Source organism: Peromyscus maniculatus, chromosome 8 (assembly GCF_049852395.1).
Source record: "Peromyscus maniculatus bairdii isolate BWxNUB_F1_BW_parent chromosome 8, HU_Pman_BW_mat_3.1, whole genome shotgun sequence".
NCBI lineage: Eukaryota > Metazoa > Chordata > Mammalia > Rodentia > Cricetidae > Peromyscus > Peromyscus maniculatus.
The window spans coordinates 107,423,291-107,447,295 of NC_134859.1; the positions used below are offsets into that span (position 1 = coordinate 107,423,291).

A 24,005-nucleotide genomic window follows, 5' to 3' on the forward strand; every position below is an offset into this window, starting at 1 on the left:
CGGCTGACGCGAGGAACCGGGCGACGAAGGCTAACAGCGCGGCGCACCGGAAGTGACGTTCCGAGAGGCGTCGGGCCCTAACCATGGCCCACAAGGCCGCGCAATGGCCGTCGGAGGAAACCCTGTTGCTCTGGAAACGGTAATGGGGTCGGGGCCCTGCAGTAGTCAAGGGGGCTGGCCCTCTCCAATGACCTTCCCACCTCACAGCCTCTATGGCAGCTGTGAAGGGAACACCGGCGCTGCACCGCAGGCCTGGCCTGGGGCCGCCGGAAGTTGCAGCCTGCCCTGGTGGGCGCGGCCCTCGTTTCCGGTACACATCCGATCACCGAGCGCTTTCCTTCCTCATTCTCCCCTGATGGGCAGCAGGGAGAGAGGGTTGGACGGGAGGGACGGCGCCCCGACGGTCGGCCATCCCGAGAACCCTGTTTTGATGTTCGTGTCCTGTTAGGGAACAAGCCCGGCTGAAGGCGCGCATGGTGGACCGGGACACGGAGGCCTGGCAGCGGGACCCCACCTTCTCGGGCCTGCAGAGGGTCGGGGGCGTGGACGTGTCCTTCGTAAATGGGGATAGTGATCGGGCCTGCGCTTCCCTGGTAGTGCTGAGCTACCCAGAGCTCAAGGTAACCTGGGTGAGACCCTGAGCCGGATGCTGTTCACTCGTAGGCTAGGCACCCAGGGGGACTAGCAATCAGGGGTCAGAGCCTGGGTACAATTTTGTAAAGTTTTTCTGCTCTTCTCCACCACCGCACCCTATGTTTCTAGATTTTTTTTTTTTTTTTTTTGATGCTAAAGCTGACCCAGGATCTCTAACATGTTAAGGGATTGATACACTTCCACTTCATTTGTAGAATTTAATATATAGATTTGAGTGCATTTTTAAAAGGCAAAAGGCTAAGGAAATACTGTAACTTTGAAGAATCAATGGACAGAGGGTTGGTTGGGAATACTGTTCTTGCAGAGGGTCCAGGTTCAGTTCCAGCTCCCACATGAGGCTGTCCCCAACTGCATTTAACTCCAGCTCCAGAAGATCTGGACTGACTTCTGGTCCCTGTGGGCACCAGCATGCATCTGGTGTATATAAACTCCCACAAGTCCACACATATCTACACAAATACTAAATTAAAACTGTTTATTGAAGGATCAACAGACAGTTCTAAGTCAGGTTGTCTTGGGTTGCTCACCTCAGTGGCCCACAGCACATACCACAGGTTGCCCAAACAGGAAGTCTCAGCCTTCCTAGGATGAAGAAGGTTCACTAGAGTAAGTACTGTCTAAACTGGGCTCTTCAGGAAGTTGCGTCCAGCCAGGTGAGCACCACTCTAGGAGAGAAGGCGTGCCTACAAAGAAAGGCCATCAGACCCCTGTTGGAGGGATTTGAAGCTCTGAAGAATAGTGTTCAGGAATGACTGAGAACAGTGGGTTAAGGTGAACCAATAGTGTCACACCAAGCAGGGAACAGGGCCTCGAAGTCCCACTAGCAAATATGAACTCTATTAGCCTTCATCCCACAAGACCAAAGTTGCTTCTCAGCATCCTTTTTCACTCTGATAGACAAGATGCATCAGGCTAGGCAGCACACAAACGAGATTCCTCACAGTTGTGAGAGCTGGAAGTTCACGTCAGGCAGTAGAGCAAGACGGAGGTTCTGGTAAGACTTCCGGATTCAGATAGGCCCTTCTCCCTGTGTCCTCCCAACGCTCCCACTTAATCCAGTCACCTCGTAGGTTAAAATTTAAAGACCGTAGCAACCCTGAACCTCTCCTCTGTCATACTGAAATGAGCTTAGCCTGGCTCCCTCCCAGAGTGTAAATTCTGATGCCAGGAGCCATGACTTGCCCTGGAATGTGTAAGACACTCAGGTCCTCACTGCATAGATAATGTGCATGAGTTGAGCAGTCAGCCTGTGGTTCATCTACAGTCAGCGTCTTGGGAAGCCTTGGCTGCACCCCAGACTCAGCATTTCCCATCACCACTCCTCCAAAGGCAGCAGATCCTTCCTGACTCTAGCTTTGTGTCTTCTCAGGTGGCCCCTTTAAGTTCCAGCTCAACACCTATGCAGAGCGCCTGCTGTGCTTGGAGCTAGGTGTGTGGTGGGAAGAACTGGGGCTCGTGTCCCGTGGGTCCCTGGTTAGTTGCTAAGATAGTGTAGGGGTGACAGCAGAGACACCAGCACAGGTAGCTCCTGTGGATACCCTGGGTCTACCACTCTCCACCCTACCCCTTGGGCCTCTTTTTCTCTCTGACTAGTGAGAAAGATTGTCCTGGTTAGTTTTTATTGTCAACCTGACACAATGTAGTGTCACCTGCAAAGAGAGAGCTTCAACAGAAGAATTGCTTCGATCAGATTGACCTGTGGCCATGTCTATGAGAGATTGTCTTGATTGATTATTGAGGTGAGAGGGTCCAGCCCACTGTGGGCAGCACTGTCCCTAGGCAGGTGGACCTGGACTGTATAAGAGCTAGCTGAATGAGCCAGTAAGCAGCATTTCTCCATGATTTTGCTTCAGTTCATGCTTGAGTTCCCACTCTGACTTCCCTCAGTGATGGACTGTGACTTGAAAGTGTAAGTTGAAATAAACCCTTTTCTCCCCAAGTTGCTTCAGGCTGAGTTTTTTATCATAGCTACAGAAAGGTGATGGTATTAATGCCAACTCTTAAAGTTGTGTGGGAAGCAGCTGGCACAGAATGCCATCTTCCAGCTCTTCCCTGTAGTTGGTTGTTTTTGCTCCTTGACTCTTGGGTGGCCCAGCACTCAGCTCCCAAATAAATCACATGGAGATTTATTATTAATTATAAATGCCTGGCCTTAGCTTGGCTTGTTTCTTGCCAGCTTTTCCTAACTTTAAATTATCCTATCTAAGAGCTGGAGAGATGGCTCAGCAGTTAAAGGCACTGGCTGCTCACAACCATCTGTAATGAGATCTGGTACCCTCTTTTGGCCTACAGGCATACATGCAGGCAGAACTCTATACATAATACATTTTTTTTTCTTTTTTGGTTTTTTGAGACAGGGTTTCTCTGTGTAGTTTTGGTGTCTGTCCTGGATCTCGCTCTGTAGCCCAGGCTGACCTCGAACTCAAAGAGATCCGCCTGGCTCTGCCTCCTGAGTGCTGGGATTAAAGGCGTGCGCCACTACTGCCTGGCTAAATAAATAAATTAAAAAAAAAAATGATCCTATCTGCCTTTTGCCTCTGGGCTTTTTCCTTTTCTCACTTCGGTATATCTTTCTTTCTTACTCTGTTGCTGGTTGTGTAGATGGGTGGCTGGCCCCTTGTGTCGCCTCCTCTCCCTCTTTTCCTCCCAGATTTCTCCTATTTATTCTCTCTGCCTGCCATCCCCCCCTATCCTTTCTCCTGCCTTGCTCTTGACCACTCAGCTCTTTATTAGACCATCAGGTGTTTTAGGCAGGCAAAGTAACAGCTTCACAGCATTAAACAACATAAATAATGCAACACATCTTTACATTAAAACAAATGCTCCACAGCACAAACAATTGTAACACATCTTAAACTAATATTCTACAACACTCCTCCTCTGCAGACTTAAACACCCTGACTTGTGGCATTCAGCCCTGTTTAGTGTACATACTGTCACATGTCTCAGCCACGTGGAACCCACCAGGCAGGGTTCCGTCTTTTTCCCCTCCCCGAGGGCCGTTGAGGGCCATGGTACGCCAGAGTTGCATTGTAACCCTAGCAGTGAGCAGAGCGCCTGTGTCAACATTCAGTTAGCGTTTGCTTCTTGTAGTCTTCAGTCAGGAAAGCGCTTTGGAAGACTGTGGCCCACTGGTTCCCAGTTGCTTGACTGTGGCTCATCTGGAAGTGTGTTTAGTGATGTAGATTGCATAGGCAGGCTCCTAAAGGATGGAGATCCGTGGTTACCTAGGCATATGAGTTACTTACACGTGACAAAAGCCACTTAAGGATTTATTTTGCTCATGGTTCCAGGGTTCAGTTCACTGTGGCGGGGAAGGCATGGTGGCAGGCACATGAGGCTGCTTGTTCACAGTAGACCAAGAAGAAAAAAATGGAATGTTGGTGCTTAGTGCTTGATCTCCTATATTCAGTTCTAGACTCCAGTCCGTGGAATGGTGTGGATCTTTCTTCATGAGTTGAACCTCTCTGAAAATGTTCTCACAGACATACCCCGAGGTGTGTCTCTGGCGTGATTTTTGTATTATTATTTTATGTGTATGGGTATTTTGTCTGTGGGTATGTCTGTGCACTGTGTACATGCCTGATGTCCATGGAGGCCTGCTGGTCTCACAGGCTGCAGGCAAGGCCTGATGTACATAGAAGCCAGAAGAGGGTGTTTGATTTCCTGGGGTTGGAGTTAGAGAATGTTGTGGTTGTGAGCCTCCATGTAGATGCTGAGAATTGAACCCAGGACCTTTAGAAGAGCAGCCAGTGCTCTTAACCATTAAGCTATCTCTCTAGTCCCTCTTAAGAAATTCTAAATCTAACCAAAGTTGATCATCACACTAAAGCTGAGCATGGTTTAGATAGGGTGTAATTGCTACTTAGGACCACGCTAATTTGTGGGGTGGAGGAAATGTTCTAAAATTAGACTATGGGGCCCAGAGGGATTGCTCAGCAGTCAAGAGCACTTGCTATTACAGGACTTGGGTTCAGTGCTCGGCACCCACATGGCATCTCACAACTGTAACTCCAGTTCTAGGGGACTCCATGGCCCTCTTCTGGCCTTCATGGGCACCACACATGGTATGTTTACAGACATGCAGACAAAACACTCATACAATAAAAATTATAAAATATTTAAAATTAGATTATAATGATAGTGGAAACACCAAAAAAAAAAAAAAAACTCACACACTTTAAAAATATAAAGTGTATCATAGTAAAGCTGCTAAACACAGTTCCGGAGCCACAGCTCATTTTCTAGGGAAAACCATCTCCCACAGTAGGTTTCACATAAGCAAATCTTGGTTGGAGAATTTATGGTTTACCTTTACACAGGAATTCCTCCCTCAGCATCCTTGACAGATGGCAGCCTTATAGGATAGCTCTGCCCATAGCTGGCCAACAGTAGCCAGTATGTCCTTTTCCACAGGAAGAAGAGACTTCTCTGACATTTACTCATCATCCATACAGCCCAGCATAGAAGGAAGGAGTCTTCCCCGCCTTCTGCTTCTGGCTCCGTCTACTGTTTGCTCTCTTCTGAAAACCGTGCTAACTCACGCTGCCCCATTTGCTGGGGGCCCCTACTGATGCTGTCAGCAGGATGCATTTGGCACCTTGAACGTGGAACTAAACACAGTCCAGCAATTATAGTTCACCCCAGTGCAGTTAGGTCCATGGATCAATCTCATGTCCACACACATTTATCTAAGTGCAGCTTAAGTCACCATTGGCATTTTTCTTAATTGTTTTTGATATTACAATATTATTACAAAACTTCCTCTTCCCCTCTCTCCCTCCCGGCTCTCCCATACACCTGCTCTCTGTATAATGTTACCTGTATGTATATAATTTCAGGGTTGACCATTTGTTTAACCAATGGGTGTGCTCTTCCCTGGGGAAGACTGTCTCCTGCTCTCAGCATCCCTCAGCTGCCTGTAGTTCCTTGTGTAGGCCTGAGGCCTCCTGAGCTTTCCCCTGTCCATGTTAGTGTCTGTTGGTGTTGTCCGTGGTCAGGTCACTTAGGCAGCCATGATGGTGAGAATTCATGACTGCAGCTTTTGGCGTTTCTAGGAGACAGTCTCACAGCAGACTCCTTGTTCCTCTGGCTCCTGCAGTCTTCCCAGCCCCTCTTCCACAGTGGTCCCAGAGCCTCAGGTGCAGGAGTGTGCTGCAGATGTGTCTATCACTCGGGACTGGGGATCTGCAGCATTGCATTTTGACCAGATGTGCTTTTCTGTAGTGGAGAATCTGTTGCTGTCGAGTCGGATTCTCAGTGAACACCCCACTTGGAGTCATGACAGCCTTGAGAAGTTTCTTCCTGAGTCATTGGTGAAAATATTAGGAATCCAAGCCCCAGCACCCAGTGGCCTGTTCTTCAGGGTGCACTTAGGTACAGATCCAGCCTCAGGAGTCCATGGCTATTGTGATCTGGAAGCTCGTAAGGGCCTGGGCAGGGGAGGGTTCTGGAGAACATGGACACAGCAGGAGTGGGTCTGCAGAGCAGGCCAGTGAGCCAGCTATTCAGTGAAGCCTGCAGTGAGGAGTCTGCAGTTTGCCACTGTGTGCTGTGTGCAGAGCCCTAGCCTCTTAGTGCTCAGTTGGGTTTTAGCTGGCCACCTTCTGGTGCTGATTGGGTGCTTTTAGTTTGGAAACTAGTCTTTTTGCTACAGAAGACCTAAGAGAGGTAGCTTATGGCGAGAAATCCGTGGAGTCTGCTTAAAGAATAAGGAATTTATTAGGGGATTAAAAACTCACTACAGCCAGGCAGTGGTGATGCACACCTTTAATCCCAGCACTCGGGAGGCAGAGCCAGGCGGATCTCTGTTCGAGGCCAGCCTGGTCTACAGAGCAAGATCTAGGACAGAAACCAAAACTACACAGAGAAACCCTGACTCACTACAGCAGAGGAGATTTAACATATGGTCCTGGAAAGCTGAGCTGTGGTCCACAGTTTTTCCGCCTGGTCCGTCTCAGCATCCAAAACCACAAGGCAGAGAGAGAGAGCACCACGTATGTGCATCTCAGTTCTAGAGGCCACACCTCTTCAAGGTCATAGGCAGGTAGAGCAGTTACCTGCTATATCTCTAGGGATGGTGCTTCAAGGTCATAACCAGAATAGCTACCCTTTACAAAGCTCTCTGGGGTGTCCCCAGTTCCTCTTGAAGGCCACCTGGTCCCCTGCTTCCTCCCAGAATGCACAAGGCCTACTGTCCTGAGTGCCATACCATGACATATTAGGTTCAGCCTCGGAGTTTGTCTTCCTGAGTTCCCCCACTCTCTGGGGCTCTGTTTTTGCAGCTTACCTGCCTCTGAAGGCATTCCTGTCCTACCTGCCTGGCCTTTCCCCCATGGCCCTTCTGAGGTGCATACAGTATGGCCCGGGTTCACAGCACACCCTCCCTGGGGCTTCTACTCTAAGCCTCCAGCATCCATGCAGGTGGTCAGCTCACACTGACAAGGAATGAGCCAGGAGTATGAAGGACAGGTAGGCCTAAGGCTGGCCATCACCTCAGCCAAGCTCCTGAAAGAGATGAAATTCAGGGGTGATGTTGTTCCTCACACACACTAGACCCTAAGGGTATTCCTGTATATACCAGGTCTCGGGGGCTCCTCATCCATACCTGGTCCCAACAAGTACCTGTAAAATGAAATTTCAGTTGACTCCCTACCACCCAGTTGCAGGCAAATCATTTTGTCCTGTCTTTCAAAGCTGGTCTCATCCTGGCCGAGGCTGACATGAGAGCCATGGGTGGGAGGCAGAGGAATGAAGTGGAACGTGATTGCAGCCAATGTCTAACCTGTGCCTGTGGGCCTTGCCATCAGGTGGTGTATGAGGACAGCCACATGGTTCACCTGAAGGCCCCCTACGTGTCAGGCTTCCTGGCCTTCCGAGAGGTACCCTTCCTGGTGGAGTTGGTACAGCGGCTTCAGGAGAAGGAGCCAGGCTTCATGCCCCAGGTAGGTGCCTCCTAAGGTCAGGAGAACTCCCCTGCTTGCGCTTGGGTGGAGGGGTCCCTCAGGCCACTGCCACCCATAGGAGGAGGGAATGAGAGCCATCTGGAACCATCTCCCCTTCTTGCTGTCCCAGGAACAGCCCAGCTGACTGACTCCCCTGTGGCTCTGTAGGTCCTTCTTGTGGATGGAAACGGGGTGCTTCACCAACGAGGTAATCCTCCTAACAGGGTCGGAGCGGGTGCTGTGGGAGAGTAAATGCTTTGCACCCAGAAGAGCCCTACTGTCTCCCCTCTTCCTGCCCACCCACTTGCCTTCCACAGTGCCCTACACTGGCCCTGAGCTACCAGTCAGCCTTTGTCCCTGTCCTTGCCAGGTCCCTGTGGCCTGAAGAAGGGGACAATGGCACTCCCAAGTGGGGCATGAGGGGGGTATTGCCTTCCTAGCCAGCAGGAATGATAGGGGTCTGGCTAGAAACCATGGGCCCAGAGCCAAAGGACAGACACGTGCTAATCCGGGCAGCAGTTCAGGCCACCCGACAAGGCCCAGACCACGGGGGACGGGTGCAGAAGCCTGAGGCCAGCAGCAGATGGAAGAGGGTGAAAGGTTCTGAGGAGGTGCCACAGTCTACCCATCCGGTCGGAGGAGGGAGCTTCCTACACCCCACCCTTAACACCCGTGAGCTCAGGACAGAGGGCCTTGTTCATAGTCCAGTCAGCTTCGCTCCCACTCGAGTCTGTGTCTATGAATAAGAAGAGATTCTGGTTGGGTCCCTCTCCCATCCCTGCCACTCAGCTTACTCCCCTTGCTCCCTTGCAGGCTTTGGGGTGGCCTGCCACCTTGGTGTCCTTACAGATCTGCCCTGCGTTGGGGTAGCTAAGAAGCTCCTGCAGGTGGACGGGCTGGAGAACAATTCCCTGCACAAGGAGAAGGTGAGGAGGGTCTTGGACTCCCTGTGACTCAAGCCCTGTGCACCTGTTAGCCCTGGGATGGGGCTGGCCACCTCTTGGGGGCGCCTCAGATCTACCCTGGCCTGCTAGCACAGTCCTTACATCCCGGACTTTCCCTGGGCACTTCCTTCTGTGTGCCTCTGGGCAGTTCATCTAGCAGTGGCTCTCCGCCTGCCCTCGGAAGCTGGCCGGGCACGTCCCACCGTGTTTGCCAACCCTCTCTGCCTCTGCCATTGCGGCGCTCATGCTGGGCCATGCTCTCCAGTCCATGGGGACAGGCTTCCCGGTCCCCACCTCCCCCTGGCCCCCTCCTCCTCCCCCTCCCAGGGTGTTCACACTAGCCTGCAGTCTCAGCTCACAGCGGTGCCTGACTCTGGCCCATTTTCCATCCCAGAACTGCAGTGTGGATGGATGTGCCCTCCTCATCCAGAGGAAGCCATGTGACACCACGTTTATCCCACTGGGTGGGTTCCAAGAGCAGAGACCCCGCCGTCTCTTTCCTAGCTCTCAGGAGCCTGTGTAGAGAGTGACTTCACAACGCTGTTGCGCTGGTGCAGTGGGGGAAGCCAGGTCTTACTCACGGCAACCTGATCACTGGATCTGCTGACCCTTCCCCACCCAAAAGAGGAGGGCTGTGAGTTGACTTGTGCCGGATCCCTAGCTGGACAGAAGCATCCAGGAGGTGGTAGCTTTGGCCTGGACGTGCACTGCTGTGCCCAGCGGCACCTGTGTGCCCTCCACCTGCCTGTGGGGGCCTTGGCAAACCACAACCCCTTCTCTAAGCCCCAGTTACCAGGGTAGATGGAGCCTCGTGTCATGACCTCAGCACAGTTGGCAGCATGCTCAGTGCCGCCTCTGAGGTGGAGCCCTGCTGCTCCTAAACAGGAGGAGGCCCTCTTCTCACTGCTTAGATTTCTAAAATGAAGTTTGCTGGCCTGGAGAGATGGCTCAACAGTTAAAAATATGTACAGCTCAGGCCGGGCAGTGGTGACACACGCATTTAATCCCAATACCCAGGAGGCAGAAGCATAACTCTGTGAGTTCAAGGCCAGCCAGAGCTGTTGCACAGAGAAACCTTGTCTCGAAAAAACAAAACAAAATGTACTGCTCTTGCAGAGGACCCAGGTTGGGTTCCCAGCACCTGTGTTGCTTAGCTGACAAGCGCATGTCACTCCAGCTCCAGGCAGCCTGATTGATGCCTCTGGTCTCTATGGGAACTTGTACTCACATGCACACCCCCCACCAGACATACACACATATGCATCAGTCTAGAAAATAATCTTTTCAAGAATGATGCTTGCCTTCAGCCATTTCAGAAGGCGCAGTGGGTTGGGGGTTGGCTCAGGAACACAAAGCCTTGAGCGTGATTCCCATTACCATGTGAAAAGTGCTGGGCCTGGTGGCCCCTGCTTGTTATCCCAGCACCAGAGAGGCCGAGAAAGGGGGCTCTTTGGTGAGACTCCTTTTCAAAGAAGGTGAATGATGGGATGACATACTGGAGCCTACCTGCACTTTTGTTTGGTATTTGGTTGGTTGTTTGGTTGTTTTTGGTTTTTCAAGACAAGGTTTCTCTGTGTGGCCCTGACTGTACTGAAACTTGCTTTGTGGACCAGGGTGGCCTTGAACTCACAGAGATCTGCCTGCCTCTGCCTCCCTGGCCCCCCAGTGCTGGGATTAAAAGCTTGTGCCACCACCACCTGGCTATTCATTTGTTTTTGAGATAAGGTCTCACTAGGTAGCTGAGTCTGGCCTCAGACTCAGAGATCTGCCCTTCTGCCTTTCCGGTGCTGAGATTAAAGGTGTGCACTAACATGCTTGCTCTACACATTTTTAAAAGGAGATTTTTATAGTTGTTTTTTTTTTTTTTTTTCCCGTTTTCCAGATCATGCTCCTTCAGGCTGGGGGAGACACGTTTCCTCTGATGGGCAACTCTGGGACGGTCCTGGGAATGGTGAGTGGCCCAAAGGCTGTGCCCTGTCCAGACTCGGGGTCCACTAGACCATGCCACAAGACAGCTCCTGCACACATGGACTTGTCCTCTTCATACCCTGCCACCAACCAGCCTATGCTGTGTCGCGTCCTCCTCTGGCCACACTTCCCATGTGCACCTGGAGATGCCTGCACCCTGTGAAGTTCTTCCTGCCACCCAGGACATCCTCAGAGCCTTAGCCCTGAGACTGGTCCCACTTCACAGGAACATACTTCAGCCACGCTTGACCTCCCTTCACCCACAGGCCCTGAAGAGCCATGAGCACAGCACCAACCCCCTCTATGTCTCTGTGGGCCACAGAGTAAGCCTGGAGGTCGCTGTGCGCCTGACCCACCACTGCTGTAGGTTCCGGATCCCAGAGCCTATACGCCAGGTATGGGGGCTGGGAATGGGGGATTGACACTGCCACCCAGTCACCTGGGGGTGGGTGTCTGCAGGGATCTGAGGACAGGTCCCCAGGCCCTGCCCTAGAGAGCCTGGTGGAGCTCACTGGGCACTGAAGGCGAGAGTGTAGAGCAGAGGTCGTTTCCCTGGGGACGTCTCACCACTGTGCTGCTTCTGCCGTGCCACGCACGCCTCATGCCCCTGCCCCAGCCGTGCGGACAGAGCACCTTGTCTTCCAAACCAGCACTCTGGGCAGGACCAGTGGGAGCAGCCCTGCCAGCGGCTCTCACAGCGTCCTTCCACGGCCACATGGAGGAGGTTGTGCTGGTGCCAAGGACGCCAGTTAGGATGGCCCCAGGGCGTGGCTCTGCCAGGTACCTGTCACCCATGCTGCTCTTCGGGGCCCCAGAGACTCAGCACACTGACAAGCCAGTCATCTGAACCTGTAGGAAAGCAGCATGCAGTTGAGATCCCAACCAACAGGTCACCTTTCTGTGTCGCCTGTCACATGCTGGTGCCTGTCCAGCAGTGGCCACTAGGTTGAGGTCCCAGCAAAAGTTCTTTCCTTTTCTTTTTCTTTCTTTTCCTTTCCTTTCCTTTCTTTCCCTTTCTTTCCCTTTCTTCCCCTTCTTCCCCTTCCCCTTCTTCCCCTTCCCTTCCCTTTCTTTCTTTCTGGGTTTTGTTGTTGTTGTTGGTTTGTTGTTTTTTTTTTTTTTGAGACAGGGTTTCCCGGTCTAGTTTTGGAGTCTGTCCTGGATCTCACTCTGTAGACCAGGCTGGCCTTGCACTCACAGAGTTCTGCCTCCCGAGTGTGTGCCACTACTGCCCAGCTTGTTTGCTTTTCAAGATAGGGTATCCCTGTGTAGCCCTGGCTATCCTGGAAAATCTACCTGGCTCTGCCTCCTGAGTTCTGGGATTAAAGGTGTGCACCACCACCGCCCGGCTAGAAAAGCCACTTTTTAGGGGAGGTTAGGAGGACAGTCTGGGCTCTGGAAAGGCACTAACAAAAGCCCCGGGTCGGGAGGAATTTGATCTATTCAAGCAGCTCAGCCAGAGTGGGGGAGGCAGGAAGCCTCAGGCTTTAGGCCTTACCAGCAAGGGACTTCGAGCGGCTGCTGTCTGTGTCACCTGTGAGACAGTTTTTCAGGCCACAGCTCTGCACATTCAGGAGGCTGTGAGGTCTTTGGGAGGTGTGAAGGAGGCCATGCATTGGAGTGGCTGCAGTCCGACTCTGGCTCTGTCCTAAGGGGAGCAGCAGAGCTGCAGATGCACAGGATGGCCTCCAGATGGCAGCAGCATGCTGTGCTTCCTGTGGTGCTCAGCCCCACTGGAAAGGCTGCCCAGAGGTGGCCTCCAAGAACAAGTGGGCTGTTGGCACCCCCTGGGAGAGCCCTCCCTCATCTAGGGTGTTGGTTACAGGTGCTATGGTCTCTCAAACCTGTCCCTAGTCATGTCCCTAGCCCCAGGCGGCCTTTCCCCTTCCTTCTTGTTGGTCTAATGAGAGAAGCCACTGACACTCTCCCTTAGGACATGCAGCCCTATGTTCCACAGTCCCAGACCGGCTATGCAGGCCTCAGCTCTGTGGGCCGTGATTTTTCCCAGACTTACAGTGGTTTCTGTTCTAGCAGGTAAGGGGTCCCTGCAAAGCACCCTGAATACTGGAAGCCAGAGCATGCCTAGCACAGGAGAGCCTGCCCAGCCCTGGGCACACACAGAGCAAGCACATGGCTGCCTACCCTAGAAGTCAAGCCTGGCAGGGAGGAAGGGAATAAGACTTGGCCTGTCCAGAAGGACTGGCTGGAGCTCTTGGCTTCTCTTCTTTCCACTGGCCTCTCAGCAGAGCACCTTCCCAGCATTTCCACCTCCCCAAGTTCTCCAAGAAGGGGTCAGTGCCTGTCTCTAGGGTCTTCCTTCCCTCTGCTCTGGTCCATACCAGACTCTGCTGTACTGGGTCCAGGTTCTGCCCATCAAGACATCCCACCGCCCACAGCTGCTTTCCTTAGTGGAAGAGTTGTTTGTCTGCAGGATTAGCTGTTGCTGCCTGTGGGTCATGTGGTCCCAAAGCTAAGCTAAACCCATCTGAGCTGGGACCAGGGGATTCCTGAGGCCAGACCCTTACAGGTGGTGGGAAGTATAATCAGGTCTGAGTCCCACTCTTATGTCCGTACCTGTGGCTCACAAGCCCTTTTTTATTAGGGCAACTTGTCAGACTTTCTGGAGATGGCAGATGTTGTTCAATTCTTAGATGGTCTTTTAATAAAAATGCAGATCCATATATTAAGGTGAAAGCTGAAAGATCAGAGAAGCAGAACAGCCAGCCACTAGTTCTTACCTCTATGAAATCCTCAGCCTAAAGAGAATGAGTTCCTGTTTCCTCATGCCTTGTATACCTTTCTCTGCCCTGCCACATTACTTCCTGAGATTAAAGGCGTGTGTGCTTCCCAAGCAAAGGCATGAGATCTCTAGTGCTGGGATTGAAGGTGTGTGCCACCACTGCCTGACCTGTGTCTAATCTAGTGGCTGGCTCTGTCCTCTGATCCTCAGGCAAGTTTATTAGGGTGCACAGTATCTCACCACAGGCAGGTGTCACAGCTGACACTCATCAGAGGGACAGAGAAGACAGACACCTGGGCTGTGATCAGAGAAGAGGGCTAAGCAGCATGGAGAATCAGGAGCTCTGGACAGAGGTTTCACTGGCCACTGAGCTGATGTATTTCTATCAGCTACACACTGGTGGGGCTGATGTCCCCAAAGGATGTGATGGGCATGCGTGGGCTGTCTCTGGAAGGGCATGAAGTGCTTCCCAATGGCTAGGGGCAGGGACACATGCCTAGGGCCGGGCCACAGCTGTGTGTGTCTTTCAGGCTGACATCCGCTCCCGAGACTACATCCGAAGGACTCTAGGACACCCTGGGTCTCCTGCACAAAGGCAGGAGAGGTGAGTGTGGGAAGGATGTCCTCAATGGCTGTGTGTGAACCCAGCCTGTCCGTGATGCAGGGTTTTAGTCTCAGTGTGAGACCGGGCCTGGCAGGGGACATAGGAAGAGGTCCCTTGGAGGAGAATAGACTTCAAAACCAGTGGGAACCTTCAAGAAACCCACTCCTATGGCTCAGCTGGCCCAGGCCCACCTCCTGTCTTAGTTAGGGTTTCTATTACCGTGAGGAAACACCATGCCAAAAGCAACTTGGAGAGGAAAGGGTTTATTTGGCTCACACTTCTATATCACTGTTCATCATTGGAGGAAGTGAGGGCAGGCGCTCACAGGGCAGAAACCTTCAGCTGATGGGGAGCCGCTTACTGGCTTCTCATGGCTTGCTCAGCCTGCTTTCCTACAGAACCCAGTACCACCAGCCCAAGTGAGCTGGGCTGTCCCCCATCAATCACTAATTAAGAAAATGTCCTACAGCCGGATCTTATGGGAGCGTTTTCTCAGTTGAGGCTCCCACCTTTTGGATTACTCTAGTCCGTGTCAAGTTGATGTAAAACTGTTCAGGACAGCTGCTTAGCCTTTTCTGGTCCACTTCATCTATTCAGGGATCCAGGCCAGGTCTCCCCAGAAAGCTTATGGTCTTTTTTTTTTTTAAATTTATTTATCATGTATACAGTATTCTGTCTGCATGTATGCCTGCAGGCCAGAAGAGGGCGCCAGATCTCATTACAGATGGCTGTGAGCCACCATGTGGTTGCTGGGAATTGAACTCAGGACCTCTGGAAGAGCAGCCAGTGCCCTTAACCAGTGAGCCATCTCTCCAGCCCAAGCTTATGGTCTTTAGAGTCAGACATGGTTCTGTTCTTTGTAGCTTGAGTTTTCCTGCCTTGCCTACAGTCAGGGCAAATCTCTCTCACCCGCCAGTCCCACAGTCACTCAGACCCAACCAAGTAAACACAGAGACTTATTTTGTTTACAACCTGTATGGCCATGGCAGGCTTCTTGCTAACTGGTCTTATGTTTTAAATTAATCCATTTCTATAAATCTATACCTTGCCACGTGGCTCGTGGCTTACCGGTACTTTACATCTTCCTTGTCCTGGCGGCGGCTCCAGGCAGTGACTCCTTCTGCCTTCCTGTTCTTTTATTTCTCCTCTCTGTTAGTCCCGCCTATACTTCCTGCCTCGCCATGGCCAATCAGGTTTTATTTATTGACCAATCAGAGCAACACATTTGCCATACAGCCCATCCCCCAGCACAGCCAAGTGCAGACCATCTCAGACACCTGCACTCAGGCCCGTGGTCCTAATCATCCTCTATGCGGACCTGCTGGGTAAAGCCACGAGGAACCCAAGAACGGGCTCCCACAGGACATACGGAACATCCCACAGCAGTTCTTTACCACCTCCCCTCACATGGCTGTCTCATCACAGGAGTTCTTGTCCTTCGAGCTTTGAGGTACAGTGAGACTGTTGTTAGCTGGCAGTCTCCTCTGGGGACACAGGGCTGTCATGAATCTTTACACAAACTGGTGTTACTAGAACAGGCCTCAGAGAAGCCTTGTCAAGAAACAGGTACTGTGATCCCATTTCATGGGTGGGGAAACTGAGGCACAGGACATCAGCAATAGAACGTAGTGCACCTGACAGCTTCAATTTTGGTCCCTGCCCCTAGTGCTCCTCACTACGCAGGTGACGACAACCGTCCTGTCTCGGGTGCTCACCCCCGGCAGCTGGTGGCTGTTCCTGAGCCCATTAAGCTATTTGAGAACTGAGGGATGGGCAGCTGGACCCTACCCCCAGCTTCGAAGTTGTGCTTGGTCAGCCTGAGGGCAGAGTGGACCTGTTCAGTTGACGAATGTCTGCCTATCCCTCTAGACTGGACCCTTCAGCAGGCCTTCCAGAGACCCCTGGGGAGCAAGGGGACTTCTGACAGACCTGGATTTCTAAGTTACCTCTTTCTGGGTGTCATTACCAGGAGCCAGAAGGAGCAGAGGCCAAAAGTATGCCCCAAAGATGGCCCAGGAGCACCTGCAGATCAAGGCAGGCCCCCCGAGGACTATGGCAGAGACTCCAGCACAGACCTGAAAGACCCCCAGCCAGGCTTCCAGGAGCAGCAGAAGGACCAACAGTTGGAGAGAACTGAGCATCATGAAGACTCAGACCTCTAACCTCCTCCTCCAACCTGGGTACAGTCACCACCCTGAGAAGATGATCTCTAGGAACTATGGGAACCTCACCCACAGCCACAGGTAGAGCGCCAGGCCCCAGAGGCAACGGTGACCAAAACCCCAGCGCTAATGGCTACCCAGCCTCCTCAGTCGCTGGCTGCTCAGTGTCGTCACCATGCCCCAGCGATTGAGGAGGCTGGGTAGCCATAAGACCAGGAAACACACACAAGCACCCAGCACACAAGAGCTGCAGGCGCCCAGAGGCCCTGAGGTTGGCAGCCTGCGCCAGCACCTGCAGCTCGGCCCTTCCCCCTTGGAACACAGATCTGCTTCTGGCTTTGCCCCTCTATCCTCAGGGGTCACTGTTCCATCACCATCCTGGCCACAGGCTGCCAGGCTGCGGTCCCCAAGGTGCCTGTCCTTAAGCCTACCTACTGCTGCGCTTGAGGGACCTGCAGTGGGAAAGCCTCCGCCTGGAGCAGGCTCCAGAGTGGGCGGTGGGGAGTCAGCTCCACAGAGGGTGCCAGATGGGAACCGGTTGAGGCCCATGGTGAGAAAGGCCCAGGCTGGGCTCCTCACTTCTCTTCCTGCCGCCTTCTCACCAGAGGGAGCGTCAAAATTCCATCCCACCAAGAGAGCAGGTCTGCTCTAGGCCAGTGGCTTCTCTGGGTGGCTTAAAGTGGTTGCTGAGGCAGCCACAGAGGTGGCCACCAGCAGCATGGCTCCAGCACCCTGTCCTCCCATACATACACACATCCTCTAGATTCATCAGAGTGGCAGCTGAGGTGGGACACAGAGGTGACCTACCTGTAACATGTCCCCTGCCTGTACCCTAATCCCCACACTCCCTGGAGGAGAGGCAACAGGTGGTGGGTGAAGCTAGCTGCCAAATCCTGTGGACACCCGTGGGGGGATCAGGACGGACCGAGGGTTAGTGATGAGGGAGGGACACCAGGGACGGCTCTCCTGTGATGATATCCAGTCCCATTTAGATCCAGCTGGGCTGCCGAGTCTCCCTCCTAAGCCAGTCTGTAGTGACTGTCAAGACCCCTGGGGGTGGGTCTGCTGCTGCAGTCTCTGACGGAACTGGCAGCGGGTCCCCACTCCCTGGGATTTCAGTTTGGGACATTAGGACAAATGTACATGTGGTCCTGTCACCCAGTAAGTTCCCAGGAAATGAGGTATGAGGCAGAGGGAGGCAACCTCCCCACCACACACCCGATGTAAGAGCCCCAGGGACACCCATGGGGTCAGAACGGGAAGGGAATCCCTGTGGTGCCCACATCCCTCACCTCCCATGGGGGTGTGTGGGAAGGGAAGTGTATGCTTGACCAGGAATCCCCCACCCCAGCTTTGGCCTCACTCCACCTACTTGCTGAGTCAGAGTCCCGGGCTAGTACCCTGGGTTTAACAGAGTGCCGCAGACTATCAGGTCCCCAGAGGTACAGCCCCTATCACTCACCGACATTCTACACATACGCACGTGCGCACACACATGCACACACACACATTCCCTGACACTCCTGTGGAAGCCAAGAGCTGGAGAGCCTGCAGCTGCCCCCACCATCTGTCTTCCTAACTTCTTCCAGATTCTCCCTCCTCGAGCCCTGTCAAGACAGTTGTGGGGGGATTGGGGGGATTGGAAGCAAAAGCTTGAGGCTGAACTGCAATGACCAGAATCCTCATGCAGAGCTCAGATGTTCAAGTGGGGAACAAGGCCTGTCCAGCCACCCATGCTGCTGGAAGGTGCCGCGGGGGCGGCGGGGGGTGGGGTGGGGGGGGGTTGTCTTCACACGGCCCCGGCACACAGCATCCTTGAGTGAGGAAAAGCTGTTAGTTTAGAGAAATGGGCTCCAGAGGCCAAGACCATCAGTCGTTAAGGCCAGCCTTACAGATGAGGGAAAAACAGCTTACAGAGTCCCCCATCCCACCTCACTTAACGGGCAGTTCCGCCCGCTCCTGTGAGCCACCAGAGTGGCTGGGGACCCAGCCTGGCCACCTCTCTGTTTCACCTGTTCCACTCCAACACGAGACCTTCCCCAGGACACACACAGGTCATACCCGTCACACTGACACCACTCAGCTTGCTACCTTCCAACACTCAGACCCTCTTCTCAGCAAGTCATGGTCGAGGTGGCTGTGTCCCCAGGGAGGTGGCTCGCCAGGATGCCAGTGCAGCCAGAAGCTGCAAGGAGTCCACCCGTTTCCCACACAGGAAGGTGCAGGCCAGAGCCTGAAGGCGGGCTTGTAGACAGCTTGGATGTGATTTTTTCTGAGAGAAAACCCTCTCAGTCGTTAAAGTACAGCTCATCAGCCTTTTGGGATATTCGCAGTCCAGTTTTGCACAGTGGTATGTGTGGGCCCAGCTACTGGGAAGCTTGAGACCAGCGGCTCACCAGCCTGACAGCACAGGCCAAGGCTTTGTCACAGACAAAAGGAAGATTCATCATCTTGTACAGCCAGGACCTTGTATGCCTCAAAGCCTTCTCACCGTTCAGATGGGAGCCTTATGCTGTTAGCCTCCAGTTCCCCACAAGAACCCGTCAGCCCAGCCATCCCACTTTGGGGGGCGGGGGGTGCCTGTGTCCAGGCTCCTTTGTGGGGTGCCGTGTGTCATCACTGCAGTCCTGTTGGTGACTGAACACTACCCTGTGCATGCAGTTGTCCATTCGGCTTGTCCAGTCACCAGCCCCCAGGTGGCTGCCTGTGCCTGTCTAGGAGTCCTGTGTGCTGGGCTCCCTGGGAACTGCTCAGTCCTTGTGGGCACATGCCGAGGAGGGGCAGTGCGGGTCCTCTGGTGACCCTCCCTATGCTTAACTTCTACGAACCCACCCCCAAGCCGTCTCCTACAGGAGCAGTCCCCTTCTACAGCCGTCACCACCCCAAGGACATAGCTCCACTTTCAGCCTTGTTCCTGTGTGTCTTCAGAGTCTGGCCACCCAGTGAACTGGAAGGGACCTGATGGGAGCTTACTTGCCTTCTCTTAGTGATGAATGACTTTAGCACCTTTTCTCCACTTTCTGGCCACTTCTGTAGTTCAGGATAAATGTCTATTTACATCATTTGTCTCTTGCCTGTATTGGGGTGTGTGTGTGTGTGTGTGTGTGTGTGTGTGTGTAAGTAAGTGTAACTGGGCTATTTGTAGTTGAGTTTCAAGTTCTGGATTTTAGTGATGGGAGCATGTGTCTCAAGGAGTTTGTCTGGAATCTAATTCATTGCTATTTTCTTTTTGTACCCTGAGATCACTAGAAATAGCCTCACTTAAGAGTCCTGCCAGCTGGGCAGTGGTGGTGCACGCCTTTAATCCCAGCACTCGGGAGGCAGAGCCAGGTGAATCTCTGTGAGTTCGAGGCCAGCCTGGTCTACAGAGCGAGACCCAGGACAGGCACCAAAACTACACAGAGAAACCCTGTCTCGAAAACAAAAAAGAGTCCTGCCGCCGGGCGGTGGTGGCGCACGCCTTTAATCCCAGCACTCGGGAGGCAGAGCCAGGTGGATCTCTGTGAGTTCGAGGCCAGCCTGGGCTACCAAGTGAGCTCCAGGAAAGGCGCAAAGCTACACAGAGAAACCCTGTCTCGAAAAACCAAAAAAAAAAAAAAAAAAAAGAGTCCTGCCTTTGGCAACCCGTCTGTTACCTTGGCCAGCCATGGTCAGCCTGGACTGGTTTCTTTGGTGACCTCCTGGAATGACCTCCTGGACTGGCAGCAGTGGGAGCATGCTGAGGACCCACGAGTCCCAGAATTGAGGAGAGGCTGCCACCACCTCTGCACTTTCCCCGCCTGTCCCCAGACTACTAGCCATGGCCCCTCCAGATGCTGCTAGCAATGGGTCTAGCTCGACCATGGCCTTGGGAAGGAGAAGTGTGGGCTCAGGACAGCATGCAGTTCTCAGAGCCCGAGACAGGCTTGAGGTTTGGTGTGGGTCTGTGCCTCGAAGATGCTAGAGTTTAGTGCACAGGGTAGCAGCCAGGCTTGGGGGTAGTGCAGGGCCACTGCATGCTTGGGACATGGGCCAGTGCCATGATGCCCTGCCACATCAGTGGTGATGTGTGGGACCCTAACCCCCAACCCCCACTCCAGCCAGAGTTTGCCAGGCTGAACTACTAGAGGGGACTGGGGAGTAGGGTGCAAGGGCCGGGGTGCAAAGTGGAGGAGCAGAGTAGATGGAGCACAGAATGTGGGCAGCCTGGCCTGGGGTGGCCAGACACCGGTGCTTGAGGGCAGGGGGCCTAAGTGCAGTGGCGTCTCAGCTCCTTCCCACAGAACCTTAAAAATAGGGCCGCGGTGATGTCCATCTCAGCAGACCACAGCTCTCTAGAGCTAAGAATATTCTTGAACCTCTTAATAATTCAAGTCAGATCCAAATAGATTTCCATATTCATCTGCAGCTTCTGGGCCCCTTACCAGCATCCCCTCTCCTGTCCAGCCACTGGGAGAAGAGGCTTCCAGGAGGAGGTGACCTAGCCTGGCCTCTGGGTCACCCAAGACCCTAACCATCCTCATTTCCTGCTCATGTGTCAACCCTGGGGAGAGAGAACCAGGCAGGTCAGGCTGGGGATCTTGACCCTCCTGAGCACCTCACTAGAGCCACCTGCTGTCTCCTGGCTGTTGGGAGCTCACCTGCTCCTTAGACCCCAGTGGCTGCTACACGCCCCCAGGAGTATTGTCCTACCGCCTCCTCCGGAGAGGCCTGGACGGGCTTTGTCTGGGGCTGTAACTTTGTGAGTACATCTGTACAGGGCTCCAGTCCAAGGTCTCTGTTCTTGCACGCTGAGTGTGTCTGGTCAAGTCACTGCCTCTCAGCCCCTCCTTCTTTAATAGTGAGGTGGTGGGTTTGGTGTCTCCGAGTCAGCAGGATGTCAGCCTGGACCACCTTCCCCTCCAGAGACAGTGCCAAGCTGAACACACCCCTCACCTACCAGTCAGCTGAAGGTCTGGTATCGGAGGTGAGGAGCAAAGGGTCGCCTACCTGGCCCACCCACCCCAACAGCAGCCCAGCCCAGCAACCCTGCTGCACCATGCTGACCAGGTCCAGCAAGGAGTCTTACCTAATTATTAATTAAAAGCAGAGGCGCAGGAGAGAGGCACCACTGACATGTGGATAAATGGCCCAAGGAGTTGTCAGGTGGGTGTCACAGGTGATGGAGTAGATCTCTCTTCCCCATTCCCCACACAGAGCAGGCCCCGCTGTGCCGGGTCCCAGGGCTCCTGGGAAATGGGAAGGTGAAGTGCAGGGGTCCAGACTCCAGGCAGAGGGGCCTGGAACAGGTCCTGGTGAAGAGCTGTGAATAGAGTCTAGGCTTGGGGTTTGGTTTGCTTTTGAACAAGGTCTCATCACAGCACAGATGGGATGACCTGGAGCCTCTGCTCTTCCTAACCTTGCCCCTAGCAGTGGGGTTACAGGTCTGTGCCACCACACTGGTGCTGGGATTAAACCGAGGCTCTGCATGCTAGACAAACACTACCAACTGAACTACATCCCCAGCTTTGGGCTTTGTTCTTACTTGTTTAAATTTTATTCATGGTGTTTTCAAAGCCGTAGGCCTGCATTGTTGGGCAGTCAGTTCTGTAAGGATTGCCATGAAAAGCTGGCACCTCCTAGCCTGGGTCCCTCTCAGAGGCAAACTGCTATTTTAGCATATTCTTCGATTACTTACTTCAATCTTTAAAAAGTGGTTTTTAATTATGTGTGTGTGTGTGTGGGTATGTGCATGTCAGTATAGTACTTCAGGAGCTAGAGGAGGACGTCCCATCAGAAGTAGACTGTTGTGAGCAACGAGTGAGCCAGTTACGAGCCAGACACGAGTGCTGGGAACTGACCTCTGCAGCAAGCACTCCGGGTTTCTTACCCTGGGTATTCACCTCTGAAGACAGTGCCAACAGTGTTCCTTTGTCCTCCAGATTTAGAAACTGCCCACTGACTTCTTGCTGCTGCAGTTGGTGTCTGTTCTCTTATGTTAGCCATTGCTCATGTGCCCATGAATGTGCATGCACACATGCACGCATGTGCATCCCATACATCTCATGGCAATAAATTCAGAATCCACTGTAAGACTGTGTCCTTGCAAACAGGACTCTCCGATGAGTAGTGTATCATAATTACATTTGTTTTACTTGTACAACCTCTTGTTTTTTCCTAGGCTTAATAGTTGCTTCATAGCCGGGCGGTGGTGGTGGTGGTGGTGGTGGTGGTGGTGGCGGTGGCGGCGGCGGCGGCGGCGGCGGCGGCGGTGGCACACGCCTTTAATCCCAGCACTCAGGAGGCAGAGCCAAGCAGATCTCTGAGTTTGAGGCCAGCCTGGTCTACAGAGCGAGATCCAGGACAGCACCAAAGCCACACAGAGAACCCTGTCTTGAAAAAGACCAAAAAAAAAAAAAAAAAAAAGTTGCCTCGTTTAAGGGAGAAGCTGGTTTAGTTTCTCTGCAGCCATTACCATTTCTTCCCTAACCTTGCAACGGAACCAAACTGTGCATCTCCTTCAGGAGCATTAGCAACAGAAGGCCATGAGTGAGCCTGACTTCTTGGCGCCTTTGGTGGCCATTCTCCAGGACAACCTAGTGGCCCACCCACCTAGGTTTAGGTAGTTGCCTGGCACTGAGATCATTGTGTGACTCATGAACGATGACAAGAGCAAGCAGGGACCATTCCCAACTTGAGGTTGTAGAACGTGGGTGGCTGGTGCGTGCTCTCCCTCCTTCCTTCCCTCCTTCTTCCCTCCTGCACAAGCTGCTCTGAGGACACCATCTTAGAAATGTCTCCTCCACCCTTCAAGACTGGATGACAGCACCCCTGGCTGTCATTGTAACCTCATGAGACCCTGAGAGAGCCCCTAGCCCATCTGGCTTCAGTCTCCTTTCCCTTAGAAACCACATGACATAGTAAATCTTTGATCCAAGGTAATTTGTTCGCTGAAAGAGATGAGTGATAGCTGTTCCTCCTCCCAGGGCCCACCTCTGTGGCCTTACAATGATGCACCACCTGTCACCAGGGGTACCCTCTTCTTATGCCTGGGGACTTCTCATCTTGACCCTGGGGTACAGGTCTGTACCCCATACAATCCTCCACCCCACCAAAGTTCATATTTCAGTGCTGCACAAGACCTACCTTTCCACCTCAGAACCAGTGCCCACGATGGCCTCTCGGCAGGGGATCTGGAACGAGGCTTTCTTAAACTACCTGAGAATTTTTGTGCCAGCAGGCCAGGGTATGGCTTGGTGGTAGAGAACTTGCCTAGCATGGGGTTGATCTCCAGCCCTCACCCACACACCAAAATAGTTCCAGTAGTGGTGGTAGTTTTGTTTCTAAGGTTCATGAACACCATGATTTCAGGTGTCTGTAATGCGCTGTCACATGTCAGCTAGGTACCCCTGGAAATTATGTGGGGCTGAGGTCACCTTAGTTGGTCAGCTTTCATAACTATAACAAGATACTGGAGAGACTCATGTTAAAGAAAAAGGTTAGCTGCTGGTGGTGGCGCACACCTTTAATCCCAGCACTCGGGAGGCAGAGGCAGGTAGATCTCTGAGTTTGAGGCCAGCCTGGTCTACAGAGCAAGTTCCAGGACAGCCAGAGCTACACAGAGAAACCATGTCTCCAAAAAAGGAAGGTTGATTCTGGATCATGGCCATGGATACCAGTGGCTTAGAGCCCGTGGGTCAGCAACAGGTCTTAGTCAGGAGCCAGGGCTGCTCTCATACAGCCAGCAAGTAAGAGAGTAAGGGGACAGGGTCCCGTGGTCCCGTGGTCCCCTTCAGGGTCATGCCCCCAGTGCCTTAGGTCGGCCTCACCTCCTAAAGGCTCTGGCACCTTCCTATAGTGCCAGAGAATGGGCTGGAAGCCTTCAACCCTTGGTCTCTGAGGCCCTGGGAAAGCATGTGGCCTGTCAAGGAAATGGCCTGGTGCTGCTGTCCTGGGGTCTGAAGCCAAGGCTAGGGCCCCAGGATAGGGTAGAGAGACTGTCTGAAGCTCTGTTTCCCCAGCTCGGATGCC

General features: G+C 53.1%; 1 protein-coding gene across 8 annotated transcripts; it reads left to right on the top strand.

Annotated features, from left to right (window-relative positions):
* Positions 1-6: 6 nt before the first annotated feature.
* Positions 7-19,078, top strand: Endov (endonuclease V). 8 transcript variants are annotated; one of them, XR_013042003.1, is made up of 10 exons: positions 7-139; positions 449-620; positions 7,464-7,598; positions 7,767-7,806; positions 8,412-8,524; positions 10,425-10,493; positions 10,777-10,905; positions 13,781-13,854; positions 15,824-16,097; positions 18,232-19,078. XR_013042003.1 is itself a non-coding variant. In XM_006987713.4 (9 exons), the coding sequence occupies exons 1-9, from the start codon at positions 84-86 to the stop codon at positions 16,014-16,016; spliced, it is 981 nt and encodes a 326-aa protein (XP_006987775.2). In that variant the 5' UTR covers positions 7-83; the 3' UTR covers positions 16,017-19,078. The 8 variants fall into 8 exon arrangements, 7 of the variants coding, with proteins under 7 accessions (XP_006987775.2, XP_076400004.1, XP_015861738.1 ...); XM_006987713.4 differs by having other exon boundaries at positions 15,824-19,078; XM_016006253.2 differs by lacking the exon at positions 7-139 and adding an exon at positions 4,067-4,151 and having other exon boundaries at positions 483-620; positions 15,824-19,078.
* The last annotated feature ends 4,927 nt before the right edge of the window (positions 19,079-24,005 follow it).